General features: G+C 40.4%; 1 protein-coding gene across 2 annotated transcripts in view; it reads right to left on the bottom strand.

The window, feature by feature from the left end:
• The window catches only part of CACNB4 (calcium voltage-gated channel auxiliary subunit beta 4), a 266,634-nt gene that overhangs the window by 21,578 nt on the left and 230,545 nt on the right, over nt 1–14,511 (bottom strand). The window contains exons 6-10 of one of the 2 annotated variants that reach the window (XM_073807709.1): nt 14,147–14,223; nt 12,617–12,636; nt 12,313–12,393; nt 10,901–10,959; nt 2,657–2,766 (exon numbers count right to left, since the gene is read on the bottom strand). In XM_073807709.1, the coding sequence (XP_073663810.1) occupies nt 2,657–2,766; nt 10,901–10,959; nt 12,313–12,393; nt 12,617–12,636; nt 14,147–14,223 (347 nt within the window). The remainder of the gene's footprint in view (nt 1–2,656; nt 2,767–10,900; nt 10,960–12,312; nt 12,394–12,616; nt 12,637–14,146; nt 14,224–14,511) is intronic. The other variant, XM_073807708.1, reaches the window with a different exon arrangement.

Here is a 14,511-nt window from a genome sequence, read left to right as displayed (position 1 = left end):
ACACAACAATCTTGACTACCCAGGCTGATTCCAATCAAAGCTTTATCATGATCTTATTCCAGACAAATGAACTCTGAGAAGTCATGGACCATGAACCTGGAGGGACCTCAGTGAACACTTTTATAACTTGACCACAACTGGTCTGGACCCACCTCTCCCCAGCATCTCTGTTACCTGTGCCCTTTCTCTTATATCCAAAGGCTTAAACTACTTCAATGGCTCCCTGTGGCCCAAAGCAACGTTTTCCAAAGGCAGTACCCTGGATCACTAATCTCATGAGATAGCCTACGCAAAGAAGGGTTTTTTTTGCAAGGGAGATATCACATGCTATAATAGTTTCTCTTGCAATTTCAAATGTACATTACCCTCTTTATCTTAATGCCTCTAAGAAGTGTTGCAGTGAAGAAATCTGACGGCTATTTAATCCATAAGTTTCAAATTTATTTGACTGCGGAAAACATACTATTAGTATCCTTTAAAATCAACATTTTGTGGAATCTATTTTGGGGTCTCTTTAGCAAGGCGTACTAAAGCCTTAACATACTGGCCTCGATCTATTTTTTCAGTCTCTTCTGTTGCTCTCAAATCATGCCCCCTACTTCCTTTTTCTAAATATGCTCTGCACAAAACAACTTGTGTCTCAACCACACAGTGTTTATATGTCAATGCCTTTGTACATTCTTGACTGCCCTAAGAACCAGCTCAAAAAGAACTTCTGTGAAGTCTTCTCAGACGCCTCTTACTCCCTACCCTTCTTTCTTTACACTTTTAGTACTTTGCTCATAATTCCATTATCACACAGTATTTTAACCATCACTCCCTTTTTTCTGTTTGCCTGTGGCTAAGATACTTTGCCTTATTTATGTCTGTACCTCCTAAGTCTGGTACAATGCATGGCAGTAACAAGTGTTCAATAAACATTTGATGAAACAATCTACACATGTGCATTAACAAGCAGACAAATGGGCATAAGTGGCTCAAATAGTGGTTATTATAATAGGCTGCCATTAAATTATCTCCAATGGTTGTGGGAGTTATGACTTTACAGAGTAAAAAGGAAAACCAGTGAACTGATATCTACCTTGTTTCTTCCTCAATATTTACACCAACCCCACTGCACCCACTCCACTGACTCTGACAACAGGTGACTACATAGGTGATATGGAATGACCTTACAGAATGCCCATCACACTCTAGGCTGGTGCAAGATGGCTGAAAAAGTCAGGCAACCTAGCTTATGTTTTTAAGTGTCCTTTAGCCTCTCATTATACATCAGAGGAAGGAATGGTTAAGAGTCAAAGGCACTGTGAGGAGTGGAAAGGAGGGTGGAAGACAGGAGAACAGAGAACACATGCTTATTTGAGAAACCTTCAATCTAATTTGGTATCCTTGTCACCCATGATATACTACTTTAGTCAGTTACCTAATCTGATTTATCATCATCAACTCTGCCATCAACACCCCGAAGGTCAAAATACTGTGCCTTTAAGAGTGTTTCACTCTGTCTGTGGAAGGCTCTAAATACAGAACTAAAGAAGGAACCACCGATGTCTGGGATCCTGCTCTCACAAACGCTGACAACTGTCCCATTTGGTAGGTTCAGCATTCTTTCAAAAAGCAGCCATCCAACAAACATTTATTGAGCAATTACCATGTGCCAATCCCAGGCCAGGAATAGAGATGACACTCGTCTCTTTCCACCTGCACAATTCTTGGCATAGCCTTCAATGGACACTTGATGGGATATTTGGGCATGCAATCTATCTTAGAAACCCTAATTTTAGAAAAAGTTTTCTATCACCTACAGAGCTCATTTAAGTAGTTTTAAAAAAAAAATGTAGTGGCATAGAAAAACCCTGTCTTTCCTACTCTGTCCATGAGGAATAGGGCAGTAAACAAGTTGCCCTCAGAATGTGAATGCAAAAGAGAGTTATAAGTGGACTACACCACTCTGGGCCACCATAGAAACCACAAACAGGCTTTTGAGATGAGTGATATGATTCTCCTGCGGCCTGGACCCACTTCTGTGGTTGGTGAATCCATCCTCCACAGCCTTGCTCCTGCATGGCTTGACGGAACTAATCACATATAGTGCTTTTTCTTCTCCATCGTGGTGAATTTCAGGATGCTTTCTGATCGGTTCACCAGGAAAGACATGTTTAAACTCCCTGAACGGTATTAATGGTGGTTGCTACTTCCACTTAGGGATGTGACTACTCTGGGCACCAGCTGGCAGCAGAAACCACACTGAGAACATCATTATCTAGCTTCCTTCTAAGGATCTGGGAAAGGTGGACATCTCATTTCCTTTCATGCCAGCTGTGACTTGGGTATGACAGATATCATTAGCCTCATTGAGAAGCTCAGGCAAAGCAGGGATGAGTGGTTTCGCGTGTTGAGGCAGTAACAGAGGAGGACAACCTGTTGAGGATTCTTCCTACCAGACTACTAATTAGCTAAGTGACTGGAGCTGAGAAAGAGGAGTCTCAGGCTACTGCAGGACTCTGCTCCCTGCTTTTCCATGGCTAGCCTTCTTGTCAGTTAATCAGCGCTTCCCCCTTCAGAATGGGGAAAATGGGCAAATTGGAAAGACATTCACAAATGCAACATGTGTCACCCCGGTCTGAGAGCGCAGTACCACATTTGAACATCTTACCTAAGCTGGACCGAGTGTTTGAGCGTTCAATTATTGCTCTCTTGCTGGGATTATTTAGGACAGACCTCTTAGCAAGAGAAATGTCAGCTGTCACTCTTGTTATTGATATCCTATGAATAGGAACACAGAACAGAACAAGCCAGTAAAAATGTCGTGGGGCTCTCCAAGAGATTTATAACCACAGTACTTAATAACCGCCTCACATACTATACTGCAACCACAGTATAATAAACATTGGCCACAAGTATTTTTAAATAGGATTTCGCTAGCATTAAAATACAGGCAGAGCAGAATGGAGGAAGGTTTTGACTATTTAACAAAAAAAGACTCCAGGAAAAATGCAGCTCTTCCTCCACTATTGTCTGCCTTGCCGAATTCTCCTTATAATACACACCATACCAGGAGGGAATCAAAACATACGAATAAACCATGCTCTTTCTAGGAAGCAGCAATACAATTTCCCCACAATTCACAGTTGATTTGCTCTTGAACAAGACTTTCAGGAACGGCAAATGCTCTGCCCAGGTGCATCAATGCTGCTGGTCAAAGGGGGAAATCCTCTTCATTCCAATCATCAAAGACAATCAGCTGTGTTGCATTCCTGATGCTCAACAGTTAACTCATGGTACATGAAGCATTTCGCCACAGGCCCAAAGGAATGTTTCATTTCTAAGAATATGAAAAATATGATTTCTCTTCGGCAGGCACAAGGATTCTTCAGCATATTTGCATATTGCTTTGAATGCATATTGTGGGCAGCAATAAGACACTATTGCTGAAGGCAATATAAGGATTGTTCCAGGATTTCCGTAAGTTAGAAAGTATCTTGCAGTCATGCAAGACAAGAATAAAACCGAGACACTGCAAATGAATGGAGACGGGGGTCTATCTGTATATGATGAGAAGCTCTGGAATTTATAATTTTAAAATTCTTTATTTTAAGCTGGGGTTGCACAACTTCAGATTATGATCTCCCTGCAGAATGCAAAGAATGCCTCTCTAAGCCAGCTACTGCCATCATGGGCCCTTCTTCATTCTTATATCCAAAACTTGGCAGAGTTCCAGGAAGGAGACAAGAAGAGTCCCGCCCCTTCCCTTTTGTACTCACTGCACTTACTCTCCCCCACTTTCAAACGCCTCTAGCTGGTGGAGCAGGGAAGAGGGTAGAGTTAGCAACAATTATTGAGCCATATGTCATCTCACACCTATTTGGGGACAACACTGTCAGCACTCTCAGGAGACTCTTCACCTGACTTCAGGGACCTGAATCCTTGGGGAGAGTTTAAAATAGTCCTTTTCATAAATGGTTGGAAATGATTTCTTTAAAGCAACAGGCTGTGCAAAAGTTCTGATGCTCTTTTAAAGCAAAGTACTCCTTGTTTGCATTGTTGTATATATAAGCTATAGATGGTCAGGAAGTTTAAAATTTTTTAACTTCTTAGAATTTTTTAGGCTCTAATAAATTATTCGAGGCATCTTCAAATTGTCTTCTGAAGAAATCAAGAATTTTGTGAAATACATCTTGGGCTACTGAGAATGTTAAATGGGGGTTGAGTAGGCCAGGAGGGCCCCAGCTTTCTGACCCTCAATGCCAGGCAAACACCCCTGCATTTACGTTTTCTACACAGAGGGCTTATCTATGATTTCATTGTAAGAACTTGTTCAACTGCTAAAAGATATTGGAAAACACTGGTCTGTACAACTTCTTCATTTTTTAAAATTAATTAATTTATGTTTGGCTGTGTTGGGTCTTTGTTGCTGCACGTGGGCTTTCTCTAGTTGTGGCGAGCAGGGGCTACTCTTTGTTGTGGTGCACAGGCTTCTCATTGCGGTGGCTTCTCTTGTTGTGGAGCACGGGCTCTAGGTGTGCGGGCTTCAGTAGTTGTGTCTCGCGGGCTCTAAAGCACAGGCTCAGTAGTTGTGGCGCACAGGCTTAGTTGCTCCATGACATGTGGGATCTTCCCGGACCAGGGTTCGAACCCGTATCCCCTGAATTGGCAGGCGGATTCTTAACCACTGCACCAGCAGGGAAGTCCCACTTCTTCATTTTATCAAGAAGAAAAGTGAGACACAGAGAGGAAGTTACACATGGTTATTTAGAGTCTAAGAAGGTCTAAAGTATAGGTCCCCAAGCACCAGGCCAGTACTTAGACACCTGACTCATAATTCTCTTACAGTTTCAGTTTTCTTCTCCAGCAACGCTGAATCTCCTGATACCAGCCACATCATCAAGTGCAGATCTTGGCCACATGCTGAGAGATGGTCAAGATCTAAATCAGGTTAAAGTCAGTGAAGTCCACATCTGAGTCTCCATTACTCAGTTGGCTGCTGCCCTTGAGGCATAAAATCTCATAGGTAGTCTTTGCGGTCATAGCTCCTTGTACCTACAGAAGAGGATTTGCTTATTTCTGAGTTTCTGGTTTTTTTGTTTGTAGTTTTAAGAATGGGGTTGCTGGTTAGAAACATACAGTTAATTTCCAGAGCAATTCAAATATATGACTGGAGACAAGTGGGTTGGTTTAGGGACAGAATTCAACCTTCTAGAATAATGATTTTTAGAGGGCCCAAAGAGTCTACTCTGCTTCAGTGAAAATCAAATTTGCTAGCTCTGTACTAGCCAAATAGGGACTCTTGGTTCTTAAAACTTGAAAGGATCATCAACAGATGTGCACTCTTATTTTTTTCTGGGTTTTAACACACTTTTACCAAGCCATTTTCAGACACATCCAAAGTTTTACCAAAAAAACAAAACAATAACACACATACACAAAAATGGAAAAAAAAAAACCCTGCTTCATGTATTCCCAAACCAGGAAAAGGTGTGGACAATAAAAGGTTCTTTTTCTTCTTTTCTTGGTCAATAAAATAGCAGCTAATTTGTTAATATAGGTTATTTCTTAATAAAAATACACATTATGAAACAGCTCAGGAGAAGACAGACACAGCTCCAGAAACCCTCTAATAAGACAAAGCAGGAGTTTTTATTTTCCATGCAAAGATGCTTACTATTATCAAACTCAGACACCAAATCCAAACTTCTTTTGTTTTTTAAAAGGCTCCCCAGCAATGTAATTACATTCATCATTAAATGCTAGTCTATTTACTTTTTTTTTTACTTAAAGTTATACCCTTTCTATTTCTTTTCTTGCTATACTCATATCCTCTAGTTTCTTTCAGTACTTCTATGTATCTTATTTGATATACATCTCTAAAAAGTTCCCTTGGAAACTTTTTTGTGATGTAGTGTCAGTAATTACTAGCCCGGAGATAAAAGACAAACAGAAGTGCAGTTCCCCAGCAGACTGTATATATATCTCTAAATCTAGTAAATCTGAACCCTAATTGTTGCTTATTTCTGGTTTGGAATTCATTATTTCCGCAGTCCATCATGTGCTATGAGTATTAGTTTTCTGTGATTTTTCTATGGAAAGACATTACTCTTAGGTGAGACGCACATTCGACAATAATTAGTATTTCCATGTTGATAATGGAACAGCTAAAGATCCTTTTAAACTCTATCCTTGCCACATCTAATATGCAACCCTGTTAGTATATTAGTTTTTATTAAAACGCTTAGACTTCCTTTACAAAGGGAAAACATTCCAAAGATCAGACAGCAAACTGTCAGGAGAACAGGAATGGAAGGCATATGTAGACCTCGGTACTCTTCCTGGGTCTTCCTCTTGGCTGGTTGTGTGACCATGGTCAAGTCATGCCATCTTTTGAGCATCAATATCATAATCAATAAAGTGGTGATAGTGGCTTTGTTGAATTATCTCACAGGATTGTCATTAGGAGCAAACCAGGTAATATATAAAAGTGCTTTCTTAAATAATTATTCATAGTGTCCTATGTTGATAGGCACATATATAATGTATACAAGGTAGCTGTTGGAGATTTGAGACTTGAAGGAGACAGTTTCTTTATATTCTATCCTCAAAAGTTAGCAGTCGGGCTTCCCTGGTGGAGCAGTGGTTGAGAGTCCGCCTGCCGATGCAGGGGACACGGGTTCGTGCCCCGGTCCGGGAAGATCCCACATGCCGCGGAGCGGCTGGGCCCGTGAGCCATGGCCGCTGAGCCTGCGCGTCCGGAGCCTGTGCTCCGCAACGGGAGAGGCCACAGCAGTGAGAGGCCCGTGTACCGCAAAAAAAAAAAAAAAAAAAAAAAAAAAGTAGCAGTCTACCATGAACTCTCCCATTCTTGGAGTCTGTGAAATTTATATATACTTTGAGGATGGGAGAATAAGGTCAGACATGTTGCAATCAAAATCTGCTAATTTGAAAAATCATATTTGGCATTAAAGTTTTCAATTAATTATCTCTAGTGCTTGAGTGTCCACTGATGAGTCTGCATTTGAATAGAGAGTAGGAGGAGGAGATAATAAGAGGATGATATTGGTTATGAAACAGAAGGCACTGTATTGTTCTTTCCCATTTGTTGACTGCAAATCTTCCATGTCTTGGCTGCTTTGTGATAGCATCAGCTGTTGCCATTTCCTTTTATAAATAAATACTACTTCTTTGAGTCTCCCTAAATTATATTCTTAGCCTCCTTTCTTCAAATTATTTCTCAAACCTTTTTTTTTTTTAAGCATTCCTTGGCTAATAGCTTCATGTCCTATTTGTATGTTCATTTATGATTTGGGGCCATAATCGTGTCAGTTACAAAGTGTCCTATAACTGCCATAGAGCTGATCTGATCCAGTTGTCAAAAAGCCTAAAGTTACAACTTTGTTGGGATTTGAAATGATTAGCATAGGTCAACAAATTGCAATTGGTTTGACTGCTTGCTGTTCAGCCTATGAATGGTAGATTCAACAAGCTGAACAAACCTCATCTGAAAGGATGATCCCCGTTGAATGTTTGTGGTGTTAAATGAAGAGAGAAAAGCTCCATGCCATTGTGCATCCACTGTGTCCCTGCCAGGCTGGTGCCACTGTAGCAGCCCGTTAGGCTCACTTAGTTTATGATCTGTGCATAGGAATTGTCACTATGTGTGGAGATCCACATGTACAGGGGTTCCCTCAGGAAGTATTTAGTATTGTGCTTTCCATTTTTCTTACATAGATTGTAGTTAGGCCCTACAATAACAATAAAATTGTAAAATAAGTAAGTAGCTTTAAACTGATTCAAATAATTTCTAAGGTATCATAAAAAAAATAAGCATATGATTCTGTAATAGTCAATGTTGGATTTTAATCCAAGTTGTTGAATTATTTTTTAGCCAAGATCTGAAAAACGGTATTGAAGAAGCAAGCCTTTTAGCCGTGTTTTTTTTTGTTGTTGTTTTTTTTTTTTTTTTGCTTTTTAGGCTCTTTCTGAAAAAGAAAAGACTTTATCCTATTTTGTCTGACCTACTGCATTCACAGCCAACAAAACACTGTGTAGGTTTCCACTAGAACATATTGTTTATGTATTGCTGTGCAAAAGCCCACTGTGTAATTGTTCTCTTGGCTGGTTTCAATTAAAGACTATTTGTTGTTTTCTCTCCTTTTATTAATTGGTAAAACATAACACAGCAGATTGTCATGGCTCAGAATGTAAGGATATTCCCCACACAGCAGACATGTCAGAGTCATTGTGTATCCACATTGCACATTTCTTCTTCCTTACCAAAGTCTCTCTATATATACTCAACCAACGAATTCATTATCATTTTTCTGCTACACTGGCCTCTTCTAATTTGAAAGCAAATCCACTCTCCTACTCCCACTTTTAATATCTAGCTTTCTCCAACTCTGCCATACGTCAGATCTCTCTAGGGCTGAGTCTCTTTCTCCAGCTATTACTTTTGCTGCTGCTGTATTCTTCCTCATATCTCCAGACCCTCTGCTGTGCCATCAGATCCCATGGAACACTTGGCATTGAAATTTTATTTCTATTTCTACTAAAACCAACTTCAATAGTGTGTACAAGTGCTTGGTGAATCAGGTAACTCTAGCTGGTAAATCTCTGCTCTTACAATTAAATGCATTTCCTCTTTTTGGGTCTGAAGATTGAGGAAGAACCTCAGATTCTTCATTCTTGAAGGCAGTAATTAAGTCATTCACTTTCTCTTTGCTAAATTATAATAATTCCTTTCTTCTTTTCCATAGGTCCTACCTTTCAAACCTTTAATTATACTGCTGCTTACAGGGATGTTAAGTGGGGACCAAAACAATCTAACAGAAGCTGATTGCGTATAGGATGGCATTTGTTCAGCTCAAGGGCTATTATGGGGCCACAGGATGAGGCACTTCTCAGAACTTCCTTTAATAAAGGCACTGCAGGTTAGAACCATGTGACTCTAAGCACAGCTGAAGGAAGTGTGATTGACTGAGCCAGGCATGTCAGCTGCGGCCAACCCAGGGAGAGCTGCATGAGGGTAAGGGTGATGGCGTCTGTCATCAGAGGCAAGGACCAACACCAATATTATTAACTTAACGAGTCAGAGTTCAGCTGTTTCTTTGTAATGCTTTTTTAAGAAGTAATTTCCCAGTAGTCAAAAGTTTTCCAACAGAAGAAGGTTATCCATCTACTTGTGGTTTGGGGACATAAGAGATTAGCCTAAAAGGACTTTTACATTTCCTTCCAACTCCAAGAGTCTAGTACTCAGTGCTTTTCACTTGTTTTCTCTGAAATTACTTCATTCTCTGCCTATTTGTTTAAAAAAAAAAAACAGAAACAAAAAAACAGAGAATAGGATACATCCATGACTTTCTTATTAAGCCCTTTGTGTCCACTAGATAAATGTGGCAGACTATTATTTGTTCAGCAAAAGCCATTTACTCTTCCTCTTGGGCACACAGCTAGACTGCAATTCCCAGCCTCCTTTGCAATTAGGTGTGGCCACATGACTAAGTTCTAGCCAATGAAATGTGAGAATGATGTGAAGTCACTTCCAGGCCAGCTTGCTCCTCTCTCTACAGCTAATTGGAGAGACCAACCCCAGGTCAAGGGTCCCAAATGACAGGCAGGACAAACATTTTGCCCAGTCCTTCCCTCCTCCACACTACCCACCTTCCCAGCTGAGGAACACCTGCCTCAGACTATTAAATGAGCAACACTAAGCTTCCATTGTGTTTGATTCATTACACATTTTGGGCTCTACTTATTAAGGCAGCCTGGCCTGTACTAAGATACTTAGCAATTCATATAATGGCACTGAAGCATTCTGCTTTCTTGAACTAAAATCTCAATGATTGGAACTAAAATCTCAGTTTATTTTCTTTGTATATAGTCCCAGAAACTAACAAATATTTCAAACACAATTATCCAGAAGGTTTTTCTTTTGACAAATGTATACAATTTGTACTTAAAGCATTATCATGTTTGCTTTTTTCTTAAAATACTATATTTAAAAAAATCTATTTGTGGATATTTAAAAAATGTCTTCAAATACTTAAATATTTGGTAAGCTGGATGCATTTAACCATACTTAGTACACACTAAGTTTTCTTCATTTCTAATAAGTCTTCAGGTATTTGCACGTATTATTTTTACATGGAGTGCATTCTGAATTGTGAAAGAGCTTGGTACTTAGTATTGAGTCAGTATGGACTTTTTACCGTTTCTCTGCAAAATACAGAAACTCTTTCCAGATATTTTTCATAAAACTTAAATGATAAAATTTTCTGATGGTTAAAGACTGAGCCCTGTTGATAATGGGTCATAGGGGGATAGGATACATACAAAAGAAACCCATAAAATAGCAATGAAATTTCTAATAAAACAAACCCAGAACTGAACATCCAAAGAAGTACTATTCCCTACAAAATAGTCATTTTTGGAAACTTATGATGAAAACATTTCTTGTGCTCTTCTTTTAAGGAAATTCAGTACTTTATACCTTCATATGATACACACGCATACATGCATGCACACGTACAATTCCCAAATGATACTACCCATCTTGACCAGTGAGGCACCATATTTGTCAGAAATATTCTATATTTTCATTATTTTTTATAAACATAAGCTTGGTATGAGTTCACTAACAAGTGAGAAAATAAAGACTAACACATACATATAAATAAAACAAATGGATAATTTTCCTTCTCAAGGTCCTTTTTCTTTAAGGGATTCAATGCTATACGTCATAACTTCATATTTTCAGAACACTTTCATTGTATTCTCCCCTGAACATTGAGTTAACTTTTAATTAGAGAACATCTGCAATCACCAGAAACATAGATCCACAAATCAATTTATCATTCATGTTTGGTTAAAGGAAAATAAAGAATACAAAAGCATCTGTATGCCTCACCTCCCATCAAACCTGTGCTTCAGGAAATCAAAGAGGGCTTTCTGCATCATGTCTGTGACCTTTGCAGAGGTGAAAAAAAAAAAGAATGAGGCAAACACACGCAGAGAGAGAGAGAGAAGTCAAAAGTGAGAGAGCTGAAAGGGAAGGCATTCTGATGGAGCCAAGATCTGATCACAGCCACTTGTCTGGTGGAGGTGGGACAGGGCAGGTGACCGTGGACAGAGTCTGTCATACTTAACCAGCTGCACTTACTCAACTTCCCCCCTTGGTTCTCCTCCAGGGTGTTGAGGCATGAACCAGCAGTGTTCACTAGATCCAAGGCAAACCCTCATCTCCTTTTAGGGGGTGGAACTGCCACCGAGAGTCCACGATAGGCTAGCTCTGTGCGCAGGTGCAGCCTATCCTTGGCGCACCTGAGTGGTGCCTGCCTTCAGTGAGGAGCAGCTAGAGCTCCTCAGGCCAGCCTGGGGCTCTGCCTCCTGCTAGTCTGTGCAAGTCGGTGGAAATTCTCCACGCCTCGGGCTGGATTTCTGTACCCCGCTCTCCTGCTCTTTTTCTGATGTTCCCCATTGAGAAGGGGAGAGAGGAGGAGAGGAAGGAGAAGGGGAAAAGGGAGGGTGGGGGAGAAGGAGATGGGATTCTTAAATCTGCCTCAAAGAGACTCATTAATTCACTCAACAAATGTGTACTGAATGCCTACTATGTGCCAGCCACTATGCTAACTCAGTGGGAAGGGTGCCTTGGAGGTTGCCCACCTTCAGATTTTAATGTCCTACCCACTTATTCTTATCCACGCTGGCATAAAGCCAAAATGGCAACATCTGAAATGCAGTGATCTAAGTCTTTACTCTTTTCCTTTTTGCATGGTTTTGTTTAATTAATCTCTGAAGGAGTTCACTAATACTTCTAGTGGAGTTTTTTTTTTTTTTCTTTAATATGGTCTTTAAAGTAAAGAAGCAGAGAAATGTTTGGTGGAATATGCCATTGTCTTGAGCACGCAGCAAGGTGAGATCTGTTGGTGCTCTGAGGTGAGGTTTGCTGGCATATTGCCTGTATGTTCCCTTGTGCTGTTCATACTCTATTATTTCTAATAGCAACGGGAACAGTTGAGACAGAAAAAATCCTTTTCTTTGAATTGAATGCAGAGCAAATTTTTGACAAGAACTTCCCATTATAAATATTTTGAGGGAGCTATTTCTGAACACTGTAATACATGAAAGGCAAGAAGTGGGCCAGGGAGGGAAGAAAGAGTGAAGGGCCACGTAAGCCCCACGCTGCACCTCCTGCCTTCACGAGCTGAGGGCTGGCTTCTGTTAGGACCCGTGTGAAGGCAGACCCTGAGAAGCAAGCTCCAAATGGCTGTCACCTAGGTTCTTGATCAAGAACTGAAGCGTAACAGACTGGTATTGTACCTCATAACCCTTCAGTGACGGCCCCACTAACACCACCGGACGCATGGATGGCACAACATCGTAGGGAGGGATGTGCTCCGTCTGAAAAAGATGATTGGACACGCGTGACAAGGGGAGGGTCAGCACACCTCCTCCACAGCCACAACATTCACAATCCTCAGGTCAAATGAGAAATGATGACCACAGGTCCCACCAAGGAGACTCCTCCCTTATTTTATAGCCATTTGGGTCACTGAAATGGAGCATTGCAGGCATGTATGGATAGAAACCTTCACAGCAGATTTAAAAAGGAAACACAACTTACCACTTTTTGCTTCTGTTTTGCTAAAAGACAACAATGAGAGCCATATCAAAATATGCAATCTCTGTCATTGTTAGCACATGCTTTTAAAAGAAGGAAGAATGTACCAATTTGTCCCTGTCATTTTCGTCATTTTCCAATTCACCCACTCTGCAAAGCACCACTCTACTATTTCATACTGGTCGGGCCAATTTTGAAGACAAATGCAAAAACAGACAACTTCCTCTCCGTTAGAATGGGCTTATATCCTGATTTCACGTGGGGTGGGGAGGGTGGATTTCATAATAACATTGGCTGGGCCACTCACAGGCCATGGGTTGTTCCTGTGCTGGACACACCATGCAGTGTGGCTGACAGCAACTTGGACAAATCAAATTTGATAAAAAGAAACTTAGAATAACAATTTGGATAGTAATGATCATTACCTCACTCACTAGTTATTTTTGGATTTGTAATTTTGGTGAATTATCAAAAAATTTTGCGGTTCTTTTTGTGTTCTTAAGTCTTTCTGCTCACTTTCCAGAATATTGACACATTTTTCCTACTATGTTGCTCTTAATGTCAAGTAAGTTTATAATCAGTTATTCCTGTTCTTTCTTGTTTGTAATAGTGAAAAGCTGCAATGACCTAAATGTCCAACAAATGGGGATGAGGCAGAATATACTCAATATCTGATTAAAGTGGCTTTGTGGCCACCCAATCAGGTGCAGTCCATTTGCGGACAACCCAGAGACCCAGAGTTTGGCTCAGAGCCATGGAAATCAGGATTCACATGAACAAGGACCCACATACTCAGATCTGTTCCAGAATCAATCCAGTTTCCTGCAGTTAGGATAGACCAGGATAGACCTTGGATCTGTCATTCTGAATTGGTAATCCTGGATGACTTAATGCAGCATCAATTCTGGGCGGAATGAAATGAGCCTATAGGAGTCAGGGAACGTGGTGGAAGAAAAATTCCTGCTTGAATACCTCCACAGTTTCTAAATACACAACTCCGGATTGGGCCACCACTGTCTCTTCATTACCATTAATTCCAGGGCTCAGTTATCTGCTGTCCAAACAGAAGTGAGGTCATCTGGGCTCAACCTCATTCTCTGCTTCAACCCTCTCCACCTCCACAGCCCAGGCTGTACCAACACACCCTAAAGTTTTACATGGAGACTTAAATAGAGCATTTTCTTCAGACTTTACAACTTTGTAAAAACTTTTTAATTGGTTGGCCCTCACCATCTTAAAGTCTGCTGGGTTTCTGGGTGGAATAATGAACTTGCTTCTGAATGATTTATAAAATAGAGGGCAAATAAGATTTTACAAAATTATATTGCATGATCTGAATTTCTAGTACCACAAATACCCTTTAAATCAAATCAAATGACCATAGAAAGCAAATGAGCAATGAAAAGTTAAGTAGAAAAATCTTTAAGTCAAGTCTTTAAATTGCTTCCAAATTAGTAAAAATACTTGCATGTACTTTCAAATATTAAGAAAGGAATACATTCCATTAAAAAAAGGTCTAACTGAAACCCTCACCTGTTGATGTGGGGGTTGCTCGAAATGTCCCTGATACCATTTCTCCAAGACTTGAAGAAGAATTTCCACTGGATTTCCTAAGATACAGAAAAGGAACTTAAGACTCATTCCCCAAAGATGGCAGAGTAGAAGGATGTGCGCTCACTCCCTGTTGCAACAGCACTGGAATCACAAGTAACTACTGAACAATCATCAACAGGGAGACACTGGAACTCACCAAAAAAGATACCCCACATCCAAAGACAAAGGAGAAGCCACAATGAGATGGTAGGAGGGGCGCAATCACAATAAAATCAAATCCCATAACTGCTGGATGGGTGACTCACAAACTGGAGAACACTGATACCACAGAAGTCCACCCACTG

This window comes from Tursiops truncatus, chromosome 7, assembly GCF_011762595.2.
Source record: "Tursiops truncatus isolate mTurTru1 chromosome 7, mTurTru1.mat.Y, whole genome shotgun sequence".
NCBI classification, from domain to species: Eukaryota; Metazoa; Chordata; class Mammalia; order Artiodactyla; family Delphinidae; genus Tursiops; species Tursiops truncatus.
This window is presented reverse-complemented; position numbering and strand designations above follow the sequence as displayed.